The sequence below is a fragment of the Natator depressus genome, chromosome 1 (assembly GCF_965152275.1).
Source record: "Natator depressus isolate rNatDep1 chromosome 1, rNatDep2.hap1, whole genome shotgun sequence".
NCBI lineage: Eukaryota > Metazoa > Chordata > Testudines > Cheloniidae > Natator > Natator depressus.
Window position 1 is genome coordinate 215,533,462 of NC_134234.1, and position 23,946 is coordinate 215,557,407.

At 48.6% G+C, this 23,946-nt stretch overlaps 2 protein-coding genes across 10 annotated transcripts; one reads left to right on the forward strand and one right to left on the reverse strand.

The window, feature by feature from the left end:
* Window positions 1-1,227: 1,227 nt before the first annotated feature.
* LOC141975183 (uncharacterized) lies at window positions 1,228-12,464 on the reverse strand. Of its 5 annotated transcripts, none has more exons than XM_074935446.1 (4): window positions 11,958-12,094; window positions 8,977-9,090; window positions 2,454-5,359; window positions 1,228-1,874 (listed from the first exon to the last, which is right to left on the reverse strand). In XM_074935446.1, the coding sequence occupies exons 2-3, from the start codon at window positions 9,053-9,055 to the stop codon at window positions 4,245-4,247; spliced, it is 1,194 nt and encodes a 397-aa protein (XP_074791547.1). In that variant the 5' UTR covers window positions 9,056-9,090; window positions 11,958-12,094; the 3' UTR covers window positions 1,228-1,874; window positions 2,454-4,244. The 5 variants fall into 5 exon arrangements, with proteins under 5 accessions (XP_074791547.1, XP_074791538.1, XP_074791529.1 ...); XM_074935437.1 differs by having other exon boundaries at window positions 2,454-5,362; XM_074935428.1 differs by lacking the exon at window positions 11,958-12,094 and adding an exon at window positions 10,184-10,316 and having other exon boundaries at window positions 2,454-5,362.
* A 2,898-nt stretch (window positions 12,465-15,362) lies between these two features.
* Window positions 15,363-23,567, forward strand: LOC141975171 (uncharacterized). 5 transcript variants are annotated; one of them, XM_074935407.1, is made up of 3 exons: window positions 15,363-15,411; window positions 17,442-17,572; window positions 19,862-23,567. In XM_074935407.1, exons 2-3 carry the CDS (start codon window positions 17,506-17,508, stop codon window positions 21,379-21,381), a joined length of 1,587 nt encoding a protein of 528 aa, XP_074791508.1. In that variant the 5' UTR covers window positions 15,363-15,411; window positions 17,442-17,505; the 3' UTR covers window positions 21,382-23,567. The 5 variants fall into 5 exon arrangements, with proteins under 5 accessions (XP_074791508.1, XP_074791480.1, XP_074791487.1 ...); XM_074935379.1 differs by lacking the exon at window positions 15,363-15,411 and adding an exon at window positions 15,487-15,590; XM_074935386.1 differs by lacking the exon at window positions 15,363-15,411 and adding an exon at window positions 15,651-15,770.
* The last annotated feature ends 379 nt before the right edge of the window (window positions 23,568-23,946 follow it).

The following is a 23,946-nucleotide window of genomic DNA, read 5'->3' on the forward strand; positions in this document are numbered from 1 at the left end:
ATGGGGCAGGTTCATGCCATGGAACGCAGATTCTGGGCCCGGGAAACAAGCACAGACTGGTGGGACCGCATAGTGTTGCAGGTCTGGGACAATTCCCAGTGGCTGCGAAACTTTCACATGCGTAAGGGCACTTTCATGGAACTTTGTGACTTGCTTTCCCCTGCCCTGAAGTGCATGAATACCGAGATGAGAGCAGCCCTCACAGTTGAGAAGCGAGTGGCGATAGCCCTGTGGAAGCTTACAACGCCAGACAGCTACCGGTCAGTTGGGAATCAATTTGGAGTGGGCAAATCTACTGTGGGGGCTGCTGTGATGCAAGTAGCCCACGCAATCAAAGATCTGCTGATATCAAGGGTAGTGACGCTGGGAAATGTGCAGGTCATAGTGGATGGCTTTGCTGCAATGGGATTCCCTAACTGTGGTGGGGCCATAGATGGAACCCATATCCCTATCTTGGCACCGGAGCACAAAGCCGGCGAGTACATAAACTGCAAAGGGTACTTTTTAATAGTGCTGCAAGCACTGGTGGATCACAAGGGACGTTTCACCAACATCAACGTGGGATGGCCAGGAAAGGTACATGACGCTCGCATCTTCAGGAACTCTGGTCTGTTTCAAAAGCTGTAGGAAGGGACTTTATTCCCAGACCAGAAAATAACCACTGGGGATGTTGAAATGCCTATAGTTATCCTTGGGGACCCAGCCTACTCCTTAATGCCATGGCTCATGAAGCCATACACAGGCAGCCTGGACAGTAGTCAGGAGCTGTTCAACTACAGGCTGAGCAAGTGCAGAATGGTGGTAGAATGTGCATTTGGACGTTTAAAAGCGTGCTGGCACAGTTTACTGACTCGCTTAGACCTCAGCAAAACCAACATTCCCATTGTTATTACTGCTTGCTGTGTGCTCCACAATATCTGTGAGAGTAAGGGGGAGACATTTATGGCGGGGTGGGAGGTTGAGGCAAATTGCCTGGCCTCTGGTTACGCGCAGCCAGACACCAGTTAGAAGAGCACAGGAGGGCGCAGGGCGCATCAGAGAAGCTTTGAAAACCAGTTTCATGACTGGCCAGGCTACCGTGTGAAAGTTCTGTTTGTTTCTCCTTGATGAAACCCCCCGCCCCTTGGTTCACTCTACTTCCCTGTACGCTAACCACCCTCCCCTCCTCCCTTTGATCACCGCTTGCAGAGGCAATAAAGTCATTGTTGCTTCACATTCATGCATTCTTTATTAATTCATCACACAAATAGGGGGATAACTGCCAAGGTAGCCCGGGAGGGGTGGTGGATGAGGGAAGCACCGGGAGAGGTGGTGGAGGAGGGAAGAACAAGGCCACACTGCACTTTAAAAGTTTAAAACTTATTGAATGCCAGCCTTCTGTTGCTTGGGCAATCCTCTGGGGTGGAGTGACTAGGTGGCTGGAGGCCCCCCCCACCGCGTTCTTGGACGTCTGGGTGAGGAGGCTATGGAAATTGGGGAGGAAGGCTGTTGGTTACACAGGGGCTGTAGCGGCGGTCTGTGCTCCTGCTGCCTTTCCTGCAGCTCAACCATACACTGGAGCGTATTAGTTTGATCCTCCAGCAGCCTCAGCATTGAATCCTGCCTCCTCTCATCATGCTGCCGCCAATTTTCAGCTTCAGCCCTCTCTTCAATCTGCCACTTACTCTCCTCAGCCCGCCACCTCTCCTCCCGGTCATTTTGTGCTTTCCTGCTCTCTGACATTGTCTTCCTCCATGCATTCGTCTGTGCTCTGTCAGTGTGGGAGGACAGCATGAGGTCAGAGAACATTTCATCACGAGTGCGTTTTTTTCGCCTACTAATCTTCACTAGCCTCTGGGAAGGAGAAGATCCTGCGATCCTTGAAACACATGCAGCTGGTGGAGAGAAACAAAGGAACAGTGATATTTAAAAAGACACATTTTATAGAACAATGGATACACTCTTTCATGGTAAACCTTGCTGTTAACATTAAATACATAGCACATGTGCTTTCGTTCCAAGGTCGCATTTTGCCTCCCCCCACCACGTGGCTAGCCCATCACCCCTCCCCGTGGGTAACAGCAGGGAACATTTCTGTTCAGCCACAGGCAAACAGCCGAGCAGGAACGGGCACCTCTGAATGTCCCCTTAAGAAAAGCACCCTATTTCAACCAGGTGACCATGAATGATATCACTCTCCTGAGGATAACACAGAGAGATAAAGAACGGATGTTGTTTGAATGCCAGCAAACATACACTGCAATGCTTTGTTCTACAATGATTTCCAAGTACATGCTACTGGCCTGGTGTGGTAAAGTGTCCTACCATGGTGGACGGAATAAGGCTGCCCTCCCCAGAAACCTTTTGCAAAGGCTTTGGGAGTACATCCAGGAGAGCCGCGAATGCCAGGGCAAATTAATCATTAAACATGCTTGCTTTTAAACCATGTATAGTATTTTAAAAGGTACACTCACCAGAGGTCCCTTCTCCGCCTGGCGGGTCCGGGAGGCAGCCTTGGGTACTTCGGGGGGTACTGGCTCCAGGTCCAGGGTGAGAAACAGTTCCTGGCTGTCGGGAAAACTGGTCTCTCCGCTTGCTTGCTGTGAGCTATCTTCCTCGTCCCCAAAACCTGATTCCGTGTTGCCTCCATCTCCATTGAAGGAGTCAAACAACACGGTTGGGGTATTGGTGGCTGAACCCCCTAAAATGGCATGCAGCTCATCATAGAAGCGGCATGTTTTGGGCTCTGACCCGGAGCGGCCATTTGCCTCTCTGGTTTTCTGGTAGGCTTGCCTCAGCTCCTTAAGTTTCACACGGCATTGCTTCGGGTCCCTGTTAAGGCCTCTGTCCTTCATGCCCTGGGAGATTTTGACAAATGTTTTGGCATTTCGAAAACTGGAACGGAGTTCTGATAGCACGGATTCCTCTCCCCATACAGCAATCAGATCCCATACCTCCCGTTCGGTCCATGCTGGAGCTCTTTTGCGATTCTGGGACTCCATCATGGTCACCTCTGCTGATGAACTCTGCATGGTCACCTCTGCTGATGAGCTCTGCACTCACCTGCAGCTTGCCACGCTGGCCAAACAGGAAATTGAAATTCAAAAGTTCGCAGGCCTTTTCTTGTCTACCTGGCCAGTGCATCTGAGTTGAGAGTGCTGTCCAGAGCGGTCACAATGGAGCACTCTGGGATAGCTCCCGGAGGTCAATACCATCTAACTGCATCCACAATACCCCAAATTCGACCCAGCAAGGCCGATTTCAGCACTAATCCCCTTGTCGGGGGTGGAGTAAGGAAATCGATTTTAAGAGCCCTTTAAGTCGAAAAAAAGGGCTTCACCGTGTGGACGGGTGCAGGGTTAAATCGATTTAACGCTGCTAAATTCGACCTCAACTCCTAGTGTAGACCAGGGCATAGTCTTCTCCCCAAGGGATCCAGGCACTAGATACTGTGTTCTCCCAACCCAGGCTGTGGCCGTCTTGGTGTGTCAATGTCCACTCCATAGCATGTGAGAAAGCTACAGTAAGACACTGCTTTGTAGTAGTTCTGCACATGTGGAGCCAATATACCCTGCCTGCATGTATCTATCAACATCTGCCCTAGAAGGTATAGTATATATTACATGAGAGCTGCGTCAAGGATAAAGTTAGTCTCTGGAAACAGCCCTGAGCAACATTACCTTCCCACTTGCTTCTGTGTGTCTCTGACCCTCCCTGTCATTTTCTTCCACCTAGCCCTCTCTGCAGAACCCAACTGTATAACAAAGTGTACCCCAGCAGCAGAATGAAACTGGCATGATCCTGATTGGTTTCACTCTGCAGTGCATGGAGCAAAAGCAACAGAACAGATCAGATCCTTCTCTGCAAGATTGTCCAGCTGATAAAGCTCTTAAAGGTGGAGGAAGATATCCCTAATCCCTCCCTGAATTGAACCTCCTGGAGTAGGCCACTATCCAGGAGGGAGACAGCCAGCAATGCTTTCTGTGTGGAGTGTATTTTCTGGTGCTGGTAGGTCCATGAAGCTGTCCCCATAGCTCCTAGGGCAGGAATTCTCAAACTGGGGGTCATAACCACTCAGGGGGTCGCAAGATTATTACATGGGGGGTCGTGAGCTGTCAGCCTCCACCCCCAAACCCCGCTTCACCTCCAGCATTTATAATAGCGTTAAATACTTAAAACATGTTTTTAATTTATAAGGGGGGGGGGGTCGCACTCAGACACTTGCTGAAAGGGGTCACCAATACAAAAGTTTGAGAACCACCGTCCTAGGGTGTCTGTCCAGAGTGGATTCTCTGGTGTATAGTAAGGTTAGTGAGCTGACTGAAGCCCCTCCCACAGTCAGTGCACCGATGAGGTTTCTTTATCATGTGGATTGTCAGATGCTGATTCAGGTTGGAGCTCCGGCAGAAGTTTTTCCCGCACTCGGTGCATCTGTAGGGCTTCTCCCCCGTATGGATCCTCTGGTGCTGGATGAGTGTGGAGCTCTGGCAAAAACGTTTCCCGCACTCGGTGCAATGGTAAGGTCGCTCCCCAGTGTGTGTCCTCTGGTGCTCAGTGAGTGAGGAGCTCTGGCTGAAGCATTTCCCACAGGCGGGGCACTGGTAGGGCCTCTCCCCAGTGTGGATCCTCTGGTGTTTGATCAGGTCCGAGCTCTGCAGGAAGCAGCTCCTGCATTCAGAGCACTGATAGGGTTTCTCCCCCGTGTGGCTCCTCCGGTGCTGCACCAGGGCGGAACTGCTCCGGAAGCTCTTCAGGCAGTCAACACATTGATAGGGTCTGTCCCCCATGTGCGTGGTCTGGTGTTGGCTCAGGTTGGAGCTCCGCCCAAAGCTCTTCCCGCACACAGCACACCGGTAAGGTGTCTCTCCTGTGTGCACTCGCTGGTGGGTGATCAGGTCTGAGCTCTGGCGGAAGCTCTTCCCGCACTCAGTGCATTTATAGGGCTTCTCCTGCAGATGAGTTCGCTGATGTCTTGTAAGTGTCGAGCGCAGGCTGAAGGTTTTCCCACATTCGGGGCACTTGTAAGGTCTCTGGCCTGTGTGGGTCCTCTGGTGCTGAATGAGGTTTGATCTCCGACTAAAGCTCTTCCCACAGTCGGGACATTTATGAGGTTTCTCTCCAGTGTGAGGCCTCTGCTGGGCAATAATGTCTTTGAATTTCCTGAAATCTCTCTCTCGGGGAGGAGATTCACCCCATTTCTTTCCTGGAAGGTTTCTCTCCTGATTTTCTGTCCCCCACTCATCCTCATAGTCATCTTCCCAGTCAGGGCTCTGGGAATCTTTCCCTTTGGATTTTTCTGATGATGCTACACTTGGTTCCTCTATCTGAAGACCCTCCTGCTGTGGATTCTCCTCCTCGTTTTCACTCATGATCCCATCACCTGCTGGAATAAACAGAGAATCGAGACATGATTCATCCCTGTGTCTGAGGGAAAGGGTGCCTCAGCCAAGGGAATCGCAAAGAGTTTGTCACAAATCTGAAAACTTTACAGCCTGATCCTAAGCCCATCAAAATCAAAAGCAGTCTTTCCAATCACATCAATGGGTGCTGAATTAGACCCTTTGATAAGATCATAAAACAGGAGAAAAAAAAATCACCTGAGCTTTTTATCACAACCTGGACCAATCCCTCTCTCTGGACTGACACCAGTCTGTTATGAACGGACCCAACCGCTGGATCCCACATGCTTCTAAACCCCCGGGTCTGGGTAGTGACTAATCACCAGTCCCAGCTGCCGTGTCTGCCATCCTTCCAAGGGATATGGGGCTCTGCAGGCAGCTGTCTTAAACCCCAAACCAGGCCAAGCCCTTAGCTGCTTCGAGTGTGTCAGCACTGGAATGGTACAGCTATAGCACTGCAGCTTTGCCACTGTACTGCCATAGTGTAGTTGCTTCCTACATTGACTGTAAGACTTTTCCTGTCAGTGTAGGTAATCCACCTCTCCAAAAGGCAGTGGCTAGGATGACGAATAAGTCTTCTGTCTAGCTGCTTCTACAGTGGGGTTAAGTTGACCTAGCTATGTTGCACAGGACACAACATGTTTCACAGCCCTGAGTGATGTTGCTTTGTCAACCTAATTTTTAGGTGTCGACCAAGCCTGACATGTGCCCTCAGAGCCTTATCTGGGTGTGGGCACTGAGCTGCTCCGTTAACCCCCTTACAGGTTTAGCCAAGGCACTTGTTAACCACAGCCACTTTTACTCTTAAGAGAGCACTGGAGAGTTATAGATCTTCGCAAAATAACAAACAGTCCTGAAATGCTTCCACCTCACTCTCTTACTCTGATCTCACCCCACAAGTCCAGGGTCTGGTCAGTGTTTCAGGCTAGGCAGACCCTCCTGCCTTGTCCTCACTCTCTAGCCAAGAGGCTTCTGATATGTGGCGGTGGTTGGTCCGCTTGCTCAGAGAAGCCCTCCCCTCTTAAATACAGCCTCTGACTCTTTTTGCCCATGTGCTCCAACTGGGAAATTCCAGCCTCTTGCCCCGAGTCAGGCTGCTGTGGAGAGTCCACTATCCCCTCGCAGTGGGCCAGTAGTTGAGAGACAACTAAAGTCGATGGCCCATGATTGCTCTATGGTGGCTTCTCAGCCATAGATTATGTCTACATTACACAGCCTATGCCAGCCCCTAGTGTAGATGCAGCATATGGTGACAGAAGGAGATTTTCTGCCAGTGTAGGAACACCATCTCCCTGAACGATGTTAGCTATAGTGACAGAAGCCCTCTTCTGATAACACAGCTTTGTTTATACTGGCAGTTTTGTCAGCCTAGCAATGTCAGCTAGGGTGTGTGGTATTTTCACACCGCTGACTGACAGCTTTGCTAGCATAAGTTTTAAGTGTAGACAAAGCCACTGTCATTGAACTAGGTGTCAAACCCTAATACAAAATGGATGTTCTAATTCAAATTGGAGGTTCTACTATTAAGTGAAGGTCACAATGGAGGTTACAATCCAAGATGGACGTTGAAACACAAAATGGAGCTCACAACTGGGTACAGACATATCCCACTCTGTCACACCTTTCCCCAGAACATTCCCAGAAGCTGGCCCCACACTATGGAACTCACTGCCATAGAAGAAAGTAATAACTATGGCCCTTATCACCTTCAGAACTCAATACAACACTTGCAAACAGGAAAGTTTCTGCTACAGTACACTGGTTAGGCGAGGGAATGCTGGCAGACTGTCAGGACTGATGTTAAACCATAATTGGCATCTGCTTTCCAGTTGCTCTAACACAGTGGCTCTCAACCTTTCCAGACTTTCAGGAGTCTGATTTGTTTTCTGTATCCCTATGTTTCACCTCACTTAAAAACTGCTTGCTTACAAAATCAGACCTAAAAATACAAAAGTGTCACAGCACACAATTACTGAAAAATTGCTTACCTTCTCATTTTTACCACATAATTATAAAATAAATTGGAATGTAAATATTGTACTTACTTTTCAGTGTATAGTGTATAGAGCAGTATAAACAAGTCATTGTCTGTATGAAATTTTAGTTTGTATTGAGTTTGCTAGTGCTTTTTATGTAGCCTGTTAATATCCAGATGAGTTGATGTACACCCTAAAAGACCTCTGCGTACCCCCAGGGGTATGCATGCCCCTGGTTGAGAGCCTCTGCTTTAACTGCTGACTACAATACTGAGATTAGGTCTGATAGAAAAACAAAAATTCCACCCCGCAGGAAATCAAGATCTTTTGATATTTGTCCCAAACTGGAAGAAAAAGCAGAAATATTGAAATTTTTTGCAGAACAAAAAGTTCCAAAAAATTTCAGTTCCAAAATGTCTAAACATTTCTTTTTTATATTTTTCACTGAAACATTTTGACAGTTCTGAATCAACATGTTTTGGTTTGGTTTGTTGAACCAAATGGAAATGTTTCCTTTCAGCTCGCTTCCACATTGAACTGTGTCTGCTTGAGCTGCTGTGGCACTTCAGATGCGTTGTAGTTCACCCCCATGTAGCATAACCCATTCTCCTCTATGGGACAGGATTCCTGGCTGGCCTACACGTTTCATGACTGCAATGCATCATGAAAATTGACGTGCAGTCATGATGCACTCCAGTGGTTCTACCAGAGGGGAGACTGTGGTGCATCATGGGAGATGCAGTCCAGCCAGGGAGCCTGGTCCACAGAAGAGAATGGTGGCATGAGACACCTGAACTACAACTTCCATAAAGCACTGCAGCAGCTCAGGAGAACACAGATTAATGTTAAAGTGGCCCGCAACACAACAGTTTGATTCACTGTTTCTCAGGGAGAGATGCACGACCTATGCCCACAGGAGAACCTCTCATACTGGCACAGGTAATGTCTACACTGAAGCACTACAGCAGCACAACTATAGTGGTGCCACTGTCATGTTTTTAAGTGTAGACAAGCCCTATCACTAAAATCACCCTGACAAACATCACAGCTCTAGGATGGAATGGACTAAATAAATGCACATTATTGTTCATGCTCTTTGTCACAGATGAGGATCCTTTGGACTGGAAACTCCCTGCAACAGGGACCGTCTTCATCCCCCAGCACAACTGCAGCTCTAATCCTGATTGAGGCCTTTGGGCTGTGCCATACTATAAATGAATAATAACAATATTAATCAGCAGAACAGATCACAGATGAGTATTCCTGCCTACAACTGGCCACGAAGAAGCTTAAGATTTAGACATAAAAGTAGCAAAAAGCTAGCACCCTGGTAAACAAACTCAAATGTTTATATTTGGATTGACCCAGCACAAAACGAAGTATCTTATTTTGATTTGTCTGGTAAAAAATTGATATTTGCAAAATCAAAATTTCCCTTGGAAAATGTTGATTTTGTGCAAACTGCATTTTTTGTTGAAAAACCATGTTGATGGAAGATTCCTGACCAGGTCTATAGGATGCGACAAGACAGAAACGGGCGAACTCACAACAGCTTCGCTGAAATGCCAGCATTTTTATTTCACCCACTGACGGTTCCTGGGTTGCTTTGACTTATTCCTCACCCGGATAGGCACCCCTTGGGAGCTCCCTGTCTATGGAGGCATGCAGATCGGGGACACATGGCTCTTTCCCTTGTTCCATCTAAGAGATTGCAGCAGTCTGGGGGACCGGCAACCCTGCATCCAGGGAAATAAAACAGGTGGGCAACTGAATTACTAAATGCTTGAATACAGGTTACAAATAAAATGTGAGGATTTTAAACCCAGGCCCTTTTCTTTGCTGGAGGAGAGGGCCCTGCACAGAGGCAGAAGCAGGATCCAGGGAGTGCAAAGGTGAACTTTAAACCACTTTTGCTCACACACTCCTCCATTGCCCACTGTGCAGACGGACCCAGGAACTGGCCCAAAGAGAACAAGAGAAACATACTGGTCACAGTCACTAAATCACAGAATCATAGAATATCAGGGTTGGAAGGGACCTCAGGAGGTCATCTAGTCCAACCCCCTGCTCAAAGCAGGACCAATCTCCAACTAAATCATCCCAGCCAGGGCTTTGTCAAGCCTGACCTTAAAAATATAATAATATGCTTCCCTGGATAATGAATTGAACATGTGGGGGATCCAGTGGGGAGTGCTAGATTTAAGTGTTATACTGGGAGGTGTTAATGGCTACCATCCAGCTGTCTTTGATCCACGGATCAATCACAGACCTGATTAAAATCAATAGGTGGGTAATTACCCTTCTTCAGGGCTAAAGGAAAGAAGCAAATAAGCCCTTTCATGGAGTGAGATAGCTTCTATTGCCTCCAGTTATTTCCCAAGGTAATCTGTTGCATGGCAAAGCTTGAACAGGGTTAAACTGTGTAGTCGGAGGGATTTCCCTTGGGCTGATTGCAAATGCAGGATCTAGAGCGGTGGTTTTCAAACTTTTTTTCTGGCAACCCAGCTGAAGAAAATTGTTAATACCCATGACCCAACGGAGCTGGGGATGAGGGGTTTGGGGTGTGGGAGGGGCTCAGGGCTGGGGCAGAGGGTTGGGGTGCGGGGGTGAGGGCTGCGGGGTGGGTCTGGGAATGAGAGGTTCAGGGCGTGGAAGGGAGCTCTGGGCTGGGGCAGGGGGTTGGGGTGTGGGAGGGGGTCAGGGATCTGGGTGCAGACTCTGGGGTGGGGCCAGGGATGAGGGGTTTGGGGTTCAGGAGGGGGCTCTGGGTTTGGGGGGGGCTCAGGGCTGGGGCAGGGGATTGGGGCACGGGTTGGGGTGCGGGCTTACCTCAGGCAGCTCCCGGTCAGTGGCACAGCGGGGTGCTAAGGCAGGTTTCCTGCCTGTCCTGGCACTGCGGACCGCTCTGCGCCCTAGAAGCAGCCAGCAGCAAGTCCAGCTCCTAGGCGGAGGCACGCAAGCAGCTCCGTGTGGCTGTCGCCCGCAGGCACCGATCCCCTCAGCTCCCATTGGCTGGTTCATGGCCAATGGGAGTGCAGAGCCAGTGCTCGGGGTAGGGGCAGCACACACAGCCCCGTGCCCCCCCTCCCCCCCCCCGCCTAGGAGCCGGACCTGCTGTTGGCCACTTCTGGGGTGCAGCACGGTGTTAGAACAGGTAGGAACTATCCTGCCTTAGCTCAGCAGCACCGCTGACAGGACTTTAACGGACAGGTTGGTGATGCTGGTCAGAGCCACCACGACCCAGTGCCTCCATATCATGTTGCCTCTATATAAATCCATGGTACGCCCACATCTTGAATAGTGTGTGCAGATGTGGAAGCCCCATCTAAAAAAAGATATATTGGAGCTGGAAAAGGTTCAGAAAAGGGCGACAAAAATGATTAGGGGTATAGAACAGCTTCCATATGAGGAGAGATTAATCAGACTGGGACTTTTCAGCTTGGAAAAGAGATGGCTAAGGGGAGATTTGATTAAGGTCTATAAAATCATGATTGGTGTAGAGAAAGTAGATAAGGAAGTGTTGTTTACAACTTCTCATAACACAAGAACTAGGGGTCACCAAATGAAATTAATAGGCAGCAGGTTTGAAATAAATAAAAGGAAGTATTTAATCACACAATGCACAGTCAACCTTTGGAACTCCTTGCCAGAGGATGCTGTGAAGGCCAAGACCATAACAGGGTTCAAAAAGAACTAAATAAATTCATGGAGGATAGATCCATCAATGGCTAATAGCCAGGGTAGGTAGGAATGGTGTCCCTAGCCTCTGTTTGCCAGAAGCTGGGAATGGGTGACAGGGGATGGATCACTTGACGATTACCTGTTCTGTTCATTCCCTCTGGGGCACCTGGCACTGGCCACTGTCAGAAGACAAGATACTAGGCTAGACGGACCCTTGGTCTGACCCAGTAGGGCCATTCTTATGTTCTTAGAGGACTGCTTTTGACAAGCTATGTGTGTGCCAAAGCCAATACCCATTGTGAGAGTGCCTCTGAGAAGGAGCAGAGAAACAGAGCTCTCTGGGGCACAGGACTCGCTGGAAAAGCAGGCTTGAAAACCGAGCAAGGACATTGGCTGCTATTGTTTGTTCCTACTATGTGCAGGGAACCAGGACTTTGTGTACATTCTTTGTAACTAAACAGGAGTGTATCAGAGGCTATAGCTGATTCATATAATCTATTTCTCCTCCTAAGAGAAACAACCCTTCAAAGCCCCAAATATTGGCTATGCTCTTGGGACAAAGTAGCAATAATAAAATATTCCCTGAGGGAAATCCCAATGAACCTCCCTGTTGGCTCTTGAGTGACTTTATTCCATGCCCCTTTTTAAACTAAACTAGGCAGATCCTTTTATGTGCTGCCCCTGAAGGGGCTGGTGCAGCGGGGACCTTGCTGGGCTGCAGCTGCACCGACCCCCAGATGCTGGTTTTGTCCCCTGATGCTTGCTATCTGATCTCTTTCCAGCCACACAGTTCATGCTTCAACTCCCTTGCGCTCCCACGGGCAGCAATTCCTGGTTTCTGCGCTGTTTTCTTGCCTCCTCCCCGGAAGCTATTTCTCTGCTGTGATCCTGCCCCAATACAGACGCCCCTGCCCCGACTTACCGCTCCCAGCTGCTCCCGGGGGATTCATGCTCTTTGCATGTCAGTGGAGGGGTGTTGTTTACACTGGAGATGCAGATCCTGTCCCTTCGGACACACCGCGCTGGGAGGGATATTTGGCTGGGAACAGGAAAGTCCCATCTTTATTAAGTACTCCTCCCTCTCTGACTGTGCTGATCCTCTCTAGGGCAGGGTGGGTTAAGAAGCTCTGTGGTTTTAACCTCCAACTCCCCGGACTTTAGATAATGATCTTCTCTCATCTTACCCGTTTTCTCCAAAACATTCTCAGATCTCTGCACTCTTGGTATGCATCACCCACAGGGCTTCTTAGGGAATTCCTTCCCTTCCCGTTTCCTTTATTACACTGGAGCTGCCTAGACGATAACGGTTTTATTATGTGATCTCTCCAAACAGCCCCGCTGAGCTCGTGAGGAAGTAAACTCAATCTTTACAAATAGAGCCTTTCCACCAGAACCATGCCCAAATACCTCCACTGGCTTCCCAGTCATTTCAGAACCAAGTACAGTAAGCTGCAGGCAGGGCCGGCTCTAGGTTCTTTGCTGCCCCAAGCAAAAGAATTTTTGGCCGCCCCCCTTTCTGGGGGGGCTTTTACACATGTTTGCACTTTGCAATGTTTTTTGTTTTGTTTGGGGGGGGGGGTTTGACTGTTTAAAATTTTTAAAAAATGAAAACAGAGAATTTATAGTTAGTGAAATAAAACAATTTCCTACTAGTATATTCATTTAATTTTAACAAAATTACAATTACAAACCATTTGGGTTCAACTATACACTGTAATGAAAAATGTTAGTGTCTTCCGGTGAGCCCAGTTTCTCCTAAATTAAAAGAATTTATATGAACTGAATTTTTTTGGTTTTTATACTTGCATAGTCTTTTGATAATTCAGTGAAATCTAATTTTTTTGCAATGGTACTTTCAACTGAAATTAATGCAAGTCCTGACAAACAATTTTGAGACATGGTGGACCTCAAATAATTTTTTAGTAATTTCAGTTTTGAGAAACTGTGCTCACCAGAAGCCACTGATACTGGTAATGTTAAAAGAATGCGTAATGCTATAGCAGTGTTTGGAGTGAGGTGCTCAGGGCTGTACATCCCGCCCATGGGCCCCCAGCCCGATCTCAGACCCGGCCCCACCCCCGCAGAAGGGACAGTAACCGACAGAGCAGCTGGGGGTCAGGTCAGCCACGGGGGGGGGGGGGGCGGACCAGGGGTGCCCGCCCAGCGCCGAGCTGCCCAGGGGAGCAGCTCCCTTACTGGCCCTGGGTCCTACCCTGATCCCGGGCTCCTCTCTGCTCGGCTCCAGCTCCTCCACTGCTTGTGACACGTGCAGCAGGGGCGGGCAAGGGGGGAGGAACCACATCACGCCACTCCCCCGGCAGCAGGGGGCCAGGGCAGAGACCGCCCCCGGGCCAGGACCCCTGCGCTGAGCCCGCCACCCCGCCCCACGCAGGGGCTCACTGGTTGACTGAGCGGGACCAGGGGGAAAAAAAGGATGGCCGGAATGCCGCCCCTGGAAATGTGCTGCCCTAAGCACATGCTTGCTTTGCTGGTGCCTAGAGCTGGTCCTGGCTGCAAGCCTTGCTTTTAAAGCTTGCTCAGGTGGTCCTAACAGACTTGTTCCTTCTCCGTCCTGACTCTGCAATGGCTTAGAAATAGATCTGCTTAGCCTGTCTAGCACACACACTACACTGGTTTTCTACTCTCTTCCTGTCCTAAGTTTTTGTTGACTCCCCTCCAAGGAACTCTGGAAGCAGGGAGCAAACTGTGAGCTGCAAATGCACACCACAGTCTGAATACAGTAGGTCTATTCCATCTCTTACTTCTGCAATAGCCAGCCACACTTGGAGAAGCAAGTTAGCTGGATGTTTCTGCTCAAATAATCAGCAAGAACAAATGTAATGTTAACATTTAAATTATCATTAAGCTCCCTAGTTCATTTCCTCTTTGCATGAATAGAGCAGTTCATCAGTCTCTCAGAGCTATTGTTTAGCTCGTCTCTCTGCAACCTGATGTCTACACTTAAAATGCTACAATCACACAGCTGCAGCACTGCAGCTGCTTCACTGTAGCACTTCCGTGTAGACACTATCTACATCCACGGGAGGGGTTCTCCCATCACTGTTGTTAATCCACCTACCTGAGGTGGTATCAACCGAAAAATTCTTCCATCGACCTACCGCTTTCTACCCCAATGACTAGGTTGGCATAGCTACATCTCAGGGGTGTGGATTTTTTACTTATCACATTATCACTTATTACTTGATGATTACCTATTCTATTCATTCCCTTTAGGCAGACAGGATAGTGGGCTAGATGGACCTTTGGTCTGACCCAGTATGGCTGTTCTCATGTTCTTATGCCAATGTAAGTTTTCATTGTAGACCAGCCCAAAGGCACCACAGCAACAATTCACATTTTGAAGATTTTCTCTGCAAGGGCTAGAAGCATAAACATTTTGGTTTAATTGAAAAAGATTACATTCTGCAGATACAACAGCGCTTCCAAGTGTGTGGCCTGGTCTACACTAGAAAATGAGGTTGGCATAACTCCATTGCTGAAGCGGGTACTTACGCTAAACTAAGTCCCTGTATAGACAGCACTAGGTCAATGAAAAAATTCTTCCATCAACCTAGCTACTGTCTTTTGGGGAGATAAATTACTTATGCCCACTGGAGAACCTCTCATGCTGGCACAGGTAGTGTCTACACTGAAGCAGTACAGCAGCACAGCTACAGTGGTGTCACTGTCATGTTTTAAGTGTAGACAAGCCCTGGCACTAAAATCACCCTGACAAACATCACAGCTCTAGAATGGAACGAACTAAATAAATACACATTACTCTTCATGTTCTTTGTCACTGCTGAGGATCTTTTGGACTGGAAACTCCCTGCAATAGGAACCGTCTTCATCCCCCAGCACAACTGCAGCTCTAATCCTGACTGAGGCCTTTGGGCTGTGCCATACTATAAATGAATAATACCAATATTACTCAGCGGAACAGACCACAGATGAGTATTCCTGCCTATAGCAGGCCATGAAGAAGCCTAAGATTTAGACATAAAAGTAGCAAAAAGCTAGCACCCAGGTAAACAGCTCTTTAGACTTTTCAGGTGTGCCATGCCCCCTTGGGGGGTCTCTCAAGCGAACAATCACCATCAACGTCACCTGGGCTCTGGGCACCCGTTTCTAGAGAGTTCAAGGCTGTTTCCAGAGCCCCTCTGCTAACCCCTTTATCCTCCAGTGTGACAAAGCCAGGGTGGGGATTCACGGCGTGGCGCCAGCTAGGGCGCAGAGAGCGGCCCCTTTAGGCGGGGGCAGGGAGGCGAGAGCGGAACGACACCGGGAAGCGCCTGGCGCGTGGAGGGTTAACACCCCGGCGCTGCTCCAGAGGCCTGGCCGGGAGAGGTGCTTCCTCGGCTTCCTGTGCCCGGGCGGTGGGTCCCGCGGAAACCTGGCGTCCGCAGCGGCTGGGCCGCCCGTGCCCCGCCGAGCTCGCTGGCTGCGCGCCCGGCCGCCGGAGCGGGGAGCGCCTGGGGCAGCCGGCGGGGCTGGAGGCAGCGGGCACCGCCCGCGGGACACACCGGAGCCGCAGCCTGAAGCGGGGCTGGCACAGGCAAGGGACAGGGGACTAGCCCGCTCAGGGCGGCTGCAGCCCTGCGGGGGCCCCGTTAAGCCACCGGGGCAGGGGCCGCCCCGCGTGTGCGGTTGAGGCCAGGAGCGTCCCCACCCCGGAGAGCGCCGGGGCAGCAGCGAGGCGAGGCCGCCGGCTCAGGGGGCCCCTCGCCCAGCGCAGGTGTGCGCGAGCCTGACCCAGGGCAGCGGCGTGGGGCGGGCGGTGCAGCCCCGTCAGCTCGGGGGGGAGGGGGTCTGCGCTCTGGGAAGGGTGGAGGGTAAATGTCACCCAGCGGGCAGAGGGGGGCAGCGGGGCTGGGCCCCGACACACCGTGTGGTCGCTCATCGGCAGGGGCCGTGTCCCAGTGAGTGACTCTCCAGTGGCAGAGCTGGTGTGTGGCCCCGCCAGGATCCAGGCCTTCTCTTACAGCGTCTCCTGCTCTTTCTGGGGTCTCCATCTGCCCTGTTCTCTGCATTTTTTTCCTCTCCTCCACATCTCTGCTCTTTCATCTGCAGAGTCGGGACAGACCTGACCTGGTCCTGAGCAGAATTCCTCATGCTGAACTGACAGGAAATGCTAGTGCCCAGCGGCTTCCCAAGCCAGGGAAAGACCTGAATCATGGGAGACAAGGGTGGGAAAGGTTTCAGAGTAGCAGCCGTGTTAGTCTGTTTTCGCAAAAAGAAAAGGCGTACTAGTGGCACCTTAGAGACTAACCAATTTATTTGAGCATAAGCTTTCGTGAGCTACAGCAGAAAGTGTCCCTAACGGTAGCTGGAGGATTTTTAAGAGCATAGATTAAATGCATTCTGACATTTAAGGGCCTGATTTTCAAAACGAGAGAAGCCCACAACCATGTATAAAATGGAGAGCCTCATTCAGCTAACAACTGTGCATGCAAAACAGTATTTCAACAGGCAAATACTCTGTTGGTATGCATAGTTGGTAAATGTATGCATGGTTATACTGTTGAAAATTGGTCTGTGCATCAGTCTGTCCACAGTATGCAGCATAAACAGCCCTTTTCCTTGTATGGACCCAGCCAACTATTAATGATTCATAGATATTAAGGCCAGCTGGGACCATTGTCATCATCTAGTTTGACCTCCTGTATAACACAGGCCATAGAACTTCCCTGAAATAATTCCTGTTTGAGCACATCTTTTAGAAAAACATCCAATCACCCACCTGCTAATGGCCCATAGTCGAGGAAACATTTGGCCAAGAAGAAGTGTCTTGTACTGTGTTCTGAAGGTCAGTACAGTCAAGCTGTGGTCTGACACTGAAGAGGAGCATTTCTGTAGCTGTGAATCTTCATCCTAAAACATGCTGTTTCCTGTCTCCAGGAATGGAAGTGTAACAAAAGCAAAGTGAGAGCAAAAGTACTCTAGATGATCTGAGCAGTAGTAGTGGGACATGGACAGAGAAAGACAGCCACTAAGGTAGGTAGGTTCCAAACAGTGTAGATCTCTACGGATAAAAAACCACCACCATGAATTGCACCCAGAAGAAGATAGAAGCTAGTGGAGAAATGGAGAATCAGAAAGTGAAAGGGGGGGAAAAGAGCCTATTTCCTCATTCATCTGGCATATCTAGGGCCCTTCTGATTTCACTGCCTGAAATCTACATGGGAACAGAAGGGCATAGTCCCACAGGACTCTGAATTTACCCACATCACAGATGAAATATCCAGGGGATAGATAAATCCCCTACAATATACCTGCTGTGCGGTCCTTGGGTTATCACTGTGAATTACTCCCACAGAGACCAATTCTCCAGCTCAGACTTTGGGCTTCAGGTGTCAGGATGGGACTGAAGCAAAAGATGCTGAGTTTATAATGCTTGTGATTTCAGATCCTGCTGAAGTCTGGTGATGTCTTGTCTGTTTCTTCTGTGAGGAGAGGGATATTTTAGAGGAATGGCAGAAGGAGTTGTATCAATGCCTGAGAGAGAAGACTATACCAGGTTGTCTTCACTGGGTAAATGTAAGTTTTATTTCTTTTATTCCGAGCTGCATAATCTCTGAACTATCTGGATTTTCTGTCTCTCTTTAGTATTTATATGCCCCTCCAATAATGTAGTATCTGAGCTCCTCACAATCTTTACTGTATGTAGTCTCATGACATTCCATGAGGCAGGGCAGGGCTATTATCCCCATTGTACAGCAGGGGAACCAAGGCACAGAGAGGCTAAGTGCCTTGCACCAGGTTACACAGGAACCCAGGTCTCCCAAGTCCTAGGCTTGTGCCCTTCTACTGGACCATCTTCCTTTCCCTGGCCTCAGGGCCTCCATTAGCACATTTGGATTTATTAAGAGTACGCGTCTGCTCCAGCAAAGGGTACTGGTATAAAACCATTTACATACTTTTGTAACACGCTCTCAGGGACCAACAACGGAACATAATGTCTCCCAATCTCATTTCCCACAAACAGGCTATAAAAGTCCCAAACCAAAACTGATATCTTCAGTAGAACCAAGAGAGTCAGAGCTGTGGGTTGTGGATCTTCAGGACTCAGTGGATGGAGCTATTCCTGAAAGCCCCTCCCCAGGCGAGCAGTAATAATCCAAGCTTCCTCAAATGAAGTGACAAGATGGAGACCCTTTCTAAGCTGCAGAACTGGATTTCCTTTATAGGATTCACTGTGTCTTGGCCAATGCCTGACAAGCTTCTGCCTCTCTCTCTGAAATCACAGTCTTCCTTACCCCTAGTGAGTCATAGGTGCAACTCCATTGATTTTGTTAGCATTATGCCAGCAGAGGATTTGGCTCAAACTTTCTGCTTTTGTGATTATTTCATTTGCAGAATGGAGCCTTAATATTCATCTTTCCGAGCCTCTAACATTTGTTTTAGGGCAGGCATTTCCTCCTTTTATCCAGTTTTTGTGTTGAAATACTGAACTATTCAAATAACATCACACTGAGAGGGTCCCATGGTTGTCTCTCCCTAGGTAGAGTTATCCATGTAGGATATAAGGCAACACAGCTCTTCCCTAAGAGCATGCTGCATGGAGGGAAACTCCCCAAAAGAATGTTGCCAGAAGAAGCAGCCAGGCACAGATAATTTGAAGACAGACAGCTTTCCCTTGCAATCAGTTCCCACTGATGCAGAAGTGGAATCTAAGATCATGTAGCTACTCCCACCAGTATCACATCATGCATTGTCATGCAACATATTCCCTTTGTACAAAAGACTTCCATCAGGGATGGCAGCATAACTGGAAAAGTATGACATGAACTATGTAGTAGTAGGTTCCAATAGCTTTGCTAATTCAGTCAATGCAATTTAAATAGTTATATGATGCATTATAATGTTTAGGCCTTCAACACTGTTTCTTTCCCATTGCTAAGAAACCAGGCTGCCTTCTTATTGCGTGATCCTGAGACACTCTTCCCCGTTCAGCATAAACACTAATCAGTGAGTGCTAACGTTCATGGTGCTTCTTACTCGCCGTGTACGCATTGAATTCTTCTCCGTAGGTGTAGTCACACTTTAAAAAGTGCTGTGTTAAAGACCGTGTTCAATTATTGCTGATATGAAACCTTTACCTCAATACCCACAAGTTCCCCTTCACCAGTAGTACTTCCAAGATCCCATATGACACCAAGCTGTGAGACTAAGAGACAATCAGAGATTTTTAGACAATCAGTGAAGATTTTGGAGTTGAAATGAGACTGAGCTCTCCTTTTTCAGTGAAGTTCCACTTGAGATGACTGGGATCCCAGTCTGGAAAGCAAAGCCTTTTCTGATGGCTCTAGACTTCCCCAGGAGCATGTAGAGAATGAGGTTCTGCGCTTTCTCTATGTAGATCCTGAGAGTTAATTTTAGTTTTTCTTTCCGAACAAAACTCTGCTATTCCCAAACACTGCAATGGGGATTGAAAACCCAAGCAGATGAGGCTTGATGCTCAGAAGTGCTGAGTCCCCACAGCTCCAATTGGCTTCTGGAAAATCAGGCCCCAGGAGTCTCAAGTTGGACACCCAAAGTTAGTGGACACTCGAAAAATTGAGCATTTTCCTTTTTCTTCTCTCAGCAATGTTTATGGTGAAATATTTCATTCTCCCTTTGCAGTTTCACCCATTCTAGCACCACCAGCAGCCCTGGAACATGGAGCCACTTGCATAATGTGCCAGCTAGAGTAAGTGCTTTCTGAGCTAACATCCTGGGAGAGATGAAGGACTGCCTCAGTCACACTGTACTGCTGGGAATGGTTAGTGGTTTCCTTCTACTAGCAGCACAGGAGGTCACATCTAGATTTTCTTCTCCTCCCTGCAGGTGGTGGGATCCTGAGCAGAACTGAGAAGCATCACAAAGAAGGTCGTGAGAACCTGAAGCTGCTGGGAATGTTATTGGGGAAATCAAAAGAGAGAGTTTCCCAGAGACCTGACCAGGAAACTACCTGCAAAGGGCAGCACAAGTCACAAAAGCAGAGGAGAAACACAGCCAGGGATGAGGGAGGTACCGCAAGGAAACATGAAAGGACTTTCAGGGAACTGTGCAAGCCCCATGTGCCAGAGAGGTCGGAGACAAGTGAGGGACCGTGCACATATTCTGTGTGTGAGGAAAGCTTTGAGGGGCAGAGAGACCTGAATAGCCACAAGAGCAGCATTCACACAGGAAAGAAAATGTATAAATGTAGTGCCTGTGGGAAAAGCTTCAGGCAAAAGCAGGAGCTCTCGGCACACGCAAGAGTCCATGGAGCCGAGAAACCCTTCCCCTGTGCTGAGTGTGAGAGGAGCTTCAGTCGGCTTTCCCATCTCACTGTACACCGGAGAACCCACACGGGGGAAAGGCCCTTCTCCTGCCCTGAGTGCGGGAAACACTTCAGCCACCTCTCAAACCTCACTAGACACCAGAGAACCCACACAGGGGAAAGGCCCTACAGCTGCCCTGAGTGTGAGAGGCGCTTCAGTAACCTGAGCAGTCTCACCACCCACCTGAGGACCCACACAGGGGAGAGGCCTTTCATCTGCCCCCAGTGTGAGAAGAGCTTTGGTGACCAGTCTAATCTCACCACCCACTTGAGGACCCACACTGGGGAGAGGCCCTATGTGTGTCCTGACTGCCAGAAGAGCTTCAGCGACCAATCGACTTTCGCCAAGCACCAGAGAACCCACACGGGGGAGAGACCCTACCCCTGCCCCCGCTGCGAGAAGAGCTTCATCCATAGATCCCACCTCACTACGCACCAGCGGACCCACACAGGGGAGAGACCTTACAAATGCCCTGGCTGTGAGAAGCGCTTCAGCCAGCTCTCCAACGTCACCACCCACCTGAGGACCCATTCGGGAGAGAGGCCCTATGTCTGCACCGACTGTGGGAAGAGCTTTGGCGACCAGTCGAGTTTGAGGAAGCACCACCGGACCCACACGGGTGAGAGACCCTATCCCTGTCCCCACTGCGGGAAACACTTCAGCCAGCTCTCCAATCTCAACACCCACTGCAGAACCCACACCGGCGAGAGGCCATACATCTGTCCGCACTGTGGCAAGAGCTTCAGTGAGCAGTCGAACTTGGCCAAGCACCTGAGAACCCACCCAGGGGAGAGGCCCTCCCCTTGGCCCCACAGCGAGACGAGCCTAATGCACATCTCACAGCGCTCTGTGCACCAGAGAAACCACAAGGAGGAGGGGGCCTACAAATGTACCGACTGCGACAAGGTCTTCAGCGAGCAGTTGGACCTGGTGGAGCACCTGAAAGCCCACCCGAGGGAGAGACCTAACAGTGACAAGAGCGTCATCCAAAAATCGTCTCTGGTGAAACTTCAGAGGCTTCATCAGAGATTGAAACCATAGGAGGCTGGAACGCTCCTCTCCGTCAGCTTCCCTCTACCTGTGTGTGTATAGTGATGTGCGCTGGAGGAGAGGAAGTTATGGTTATAGAGAATCTGAGAAATACACTCAGCCCATCCACTCCCAAAGCCATCGACATCTCCCCGGTCCGATGGAGGAGCTCCTGAATAATGTGAAGGGGCTTCACCAGTGGCCATTCCCTTACCAGGCTGTCCTGGAAGAGTGTCAGGAGGCTACCCATCCTGTCCCCATCCCACCCACAAGCCCATTCCATTTCCCTACTCCAACTTCCTTGCAGTTGTTCTGTGTGGCAGGGGTTGGCCTCCCGAGAGTCTCTGCATACTGTGTTGAGAGGTGTTGCTGAGGTGCGTTTGGCATTCCCCCAGGGTTGGGAGGGGCATAAGTGAAAATGTCAGTTGAGGTTTTTATTTCAAATCTGATTCTGCTCTGAAAAGTGACTCTGTAAAAAATGGTATTGTGAGGTTCCGTGTTCATTGTCTTTCAGTGATCTGAGATCAAATTTGCTCCGTTTACAAGTTAAAAGATGGTTATTCTAACTGTTAGCCCTGCAAAGTCAGTGTGGTATATGAGAGTGAATCTGGGGTTCTTTCTGGTTTGTACATCATCATTGTCATTGGCAATAAAAATTCTGTGGTCCAAATTCTGCGTTCAGTTATGCTTGTGCAATCTGCTCATTTTGTTCAAAGGGGTATCTGAGGACAGAATTTAGTTTTGCAACTGGGACTTCATTTACAATTCTGTTGATGCACAAACCAGAAGAGAATCCAGCTAACTCCCACAGATTCAGTTCGCTGCCCTGCAGTGCTAAGACAAATAAAGAGCAGTAAAAACTTATCTGAGTTATTCAAGTCAGCAGCTGTCTCTGAACACCAGCAGGGAGTAGATGTGTGGGGCAAGAAGATGCCATTTTTGCATAGAGACTTTTCAAAGTAGAAGCGTGCTGTGGGCACAGTCCAACATCACATTGAAGTCAACAGCAAGACTTCCATTGAGCTCAACAGGCCTTGGACTGGGCCCTAAAAGGTTTAATATGGATCTTGAAAAGGCAGATCGAGTTGGTCACAGATGTTCCAGTGACAGCAAACCCTGCTGACTAGATTTTTTTGTTTTTGTTTTTAAGTAATATTTCTTGATGTTTCCAGAAGCCTGAATTTGTGGAATCGCTTTAACTTTGCTGGGGTGTATAATAATTTTCAACTTGGGTTATGTTTTTGAAAAGGGGTGAAACGCTGCAAACATCATGTCATGGTTCTTGCCTGCCCCCATTTTATTGCCCTCATCAGTGGAAAGTTAGGTATGAACAAATACCAGTTGTGATATCAGTTTTGTGAAGGTGGTATCCTTTAAGCCTTTTGCACATGAATTCTGAGAAGAGTGAAGAAGTCAAGAGAGGAAATTGGAGAAGAAATTTGTGAAATGTAAGTTATTGGGCAGGGTATGAATTGGGTTTGGGAAGAGGAAAAATTTAGTTAGGCAGCATTTTGACTAAAATGACCTCTTTAGCCTGGCAAGATGCTCTCCAGGGGGCTGATCCAAAACCCATTGAAATCAATAGAGAGACTCTCACTGATTCCAGTGGGCTTTGGATCAGGTCTTGGTAGTACAAGAGAGGCCAGCTAAGGCCAGGTCTGCCCTACAGACTTATATCAGTATGACTTTGTCGCTTGTGGGCTTGAAAAATCCACACCCACGAGCAACCTGGTTATGCCTACCTAATCCCCCAGGTAGACAGTGCTATGTCAATGGGAGGGCTTCTCCACCTGACATAGTTATCGCCTCTCAGGGAGATGGATTAACTCTGCCAACGGGAGAAGTTCTCCCATCGGCATAGGAGCATCTTCACTAAGGCGCTGTAGCGGCAGAGCTGCACTGCTGTAGTGCTGAACATGAAGACAAGTGCGTGCATCACATTCATTCCTCTCATATGCAGCTACTACTCCAGTGTGTATTTCTCCAATGGAAATTGTGCCTGGCTAAATTCAGCCAGCTATCTGTTTTTATATAATGAGATTCGTGCTTATTTTTATGGCTGTTTATTCCCAGGTCATTATATACCATAGACTGGATTTTTAAAAATGGTGTCTCTGCCATTACACTGAGAAAAAGTTATGCCCTTTTCAGGAAGCCTTTTCTTTCCTGACTCCCACATGCAAATGGATAATACTGATATGGCTTAATAAATGTATTCTGACATAATTTCATGGTATGTCAGATTAGAGTTGTATGATGTACATTTATGGTTTGTTTATCTGACTAAATAGCAAAAAAAAAAAAAGTTTTAAGAGTGTTCCCGTAGGAGGATCGCCCTTTTAGGTGTTAAATCTGGTGTTTTTGTTTGTTATTACTTATATCACATTTAGAAGCCACAATTGAGAATGGGGCCCCATTGTGTTAGCTGATGTACACGTAGTTAGAAAAAACAGCCTCTGCTACAAAGTGTTTACAGTTCATGTAGACAAGGCCGGCAATAATTGGAGGAAGAAGTTTTATTTTCCCCATTTTACAGATGAGAACCTGAGACACGGAGAGATTCAGACTGAGATCCTC

What these genes read in the sequence shown, in the direction of transcription:
- LOC141975171 (XM_074935407.1), top strand. Translation starts at nt 17,506, where the DNA reads ATGGCAGAAGGAGTTGTATCAATGCCTGAGAGAGAAGACTATACCAGG. An exon ending in GTTGTCTTCACTGGGTAAAT is followed by an intron (nt 17,573 to 19,861) that starts GTAAGTTTTATT and finishes TCCTCCCTGCAG; the next exon opens with GTGGTGGGATCCTGAGCAGA.
- LOC141975183 (XM_074935437.1), bottom strand. Translation starts at nt 9,055, where the DNA reads ATGGAACAAGGGAAAGAGCCATGTGTCCCCGATCTGCATGCCTCCATA. An exon ending in CCCAAGGGGTGCCTATCCGG is followed by an intron (nt 5,363 to 8,976) that starts GTGAGGAATAAG and finishes TGTTTATTCCAG; the next exon opens with CAGGTGATGGGATCATGAGT.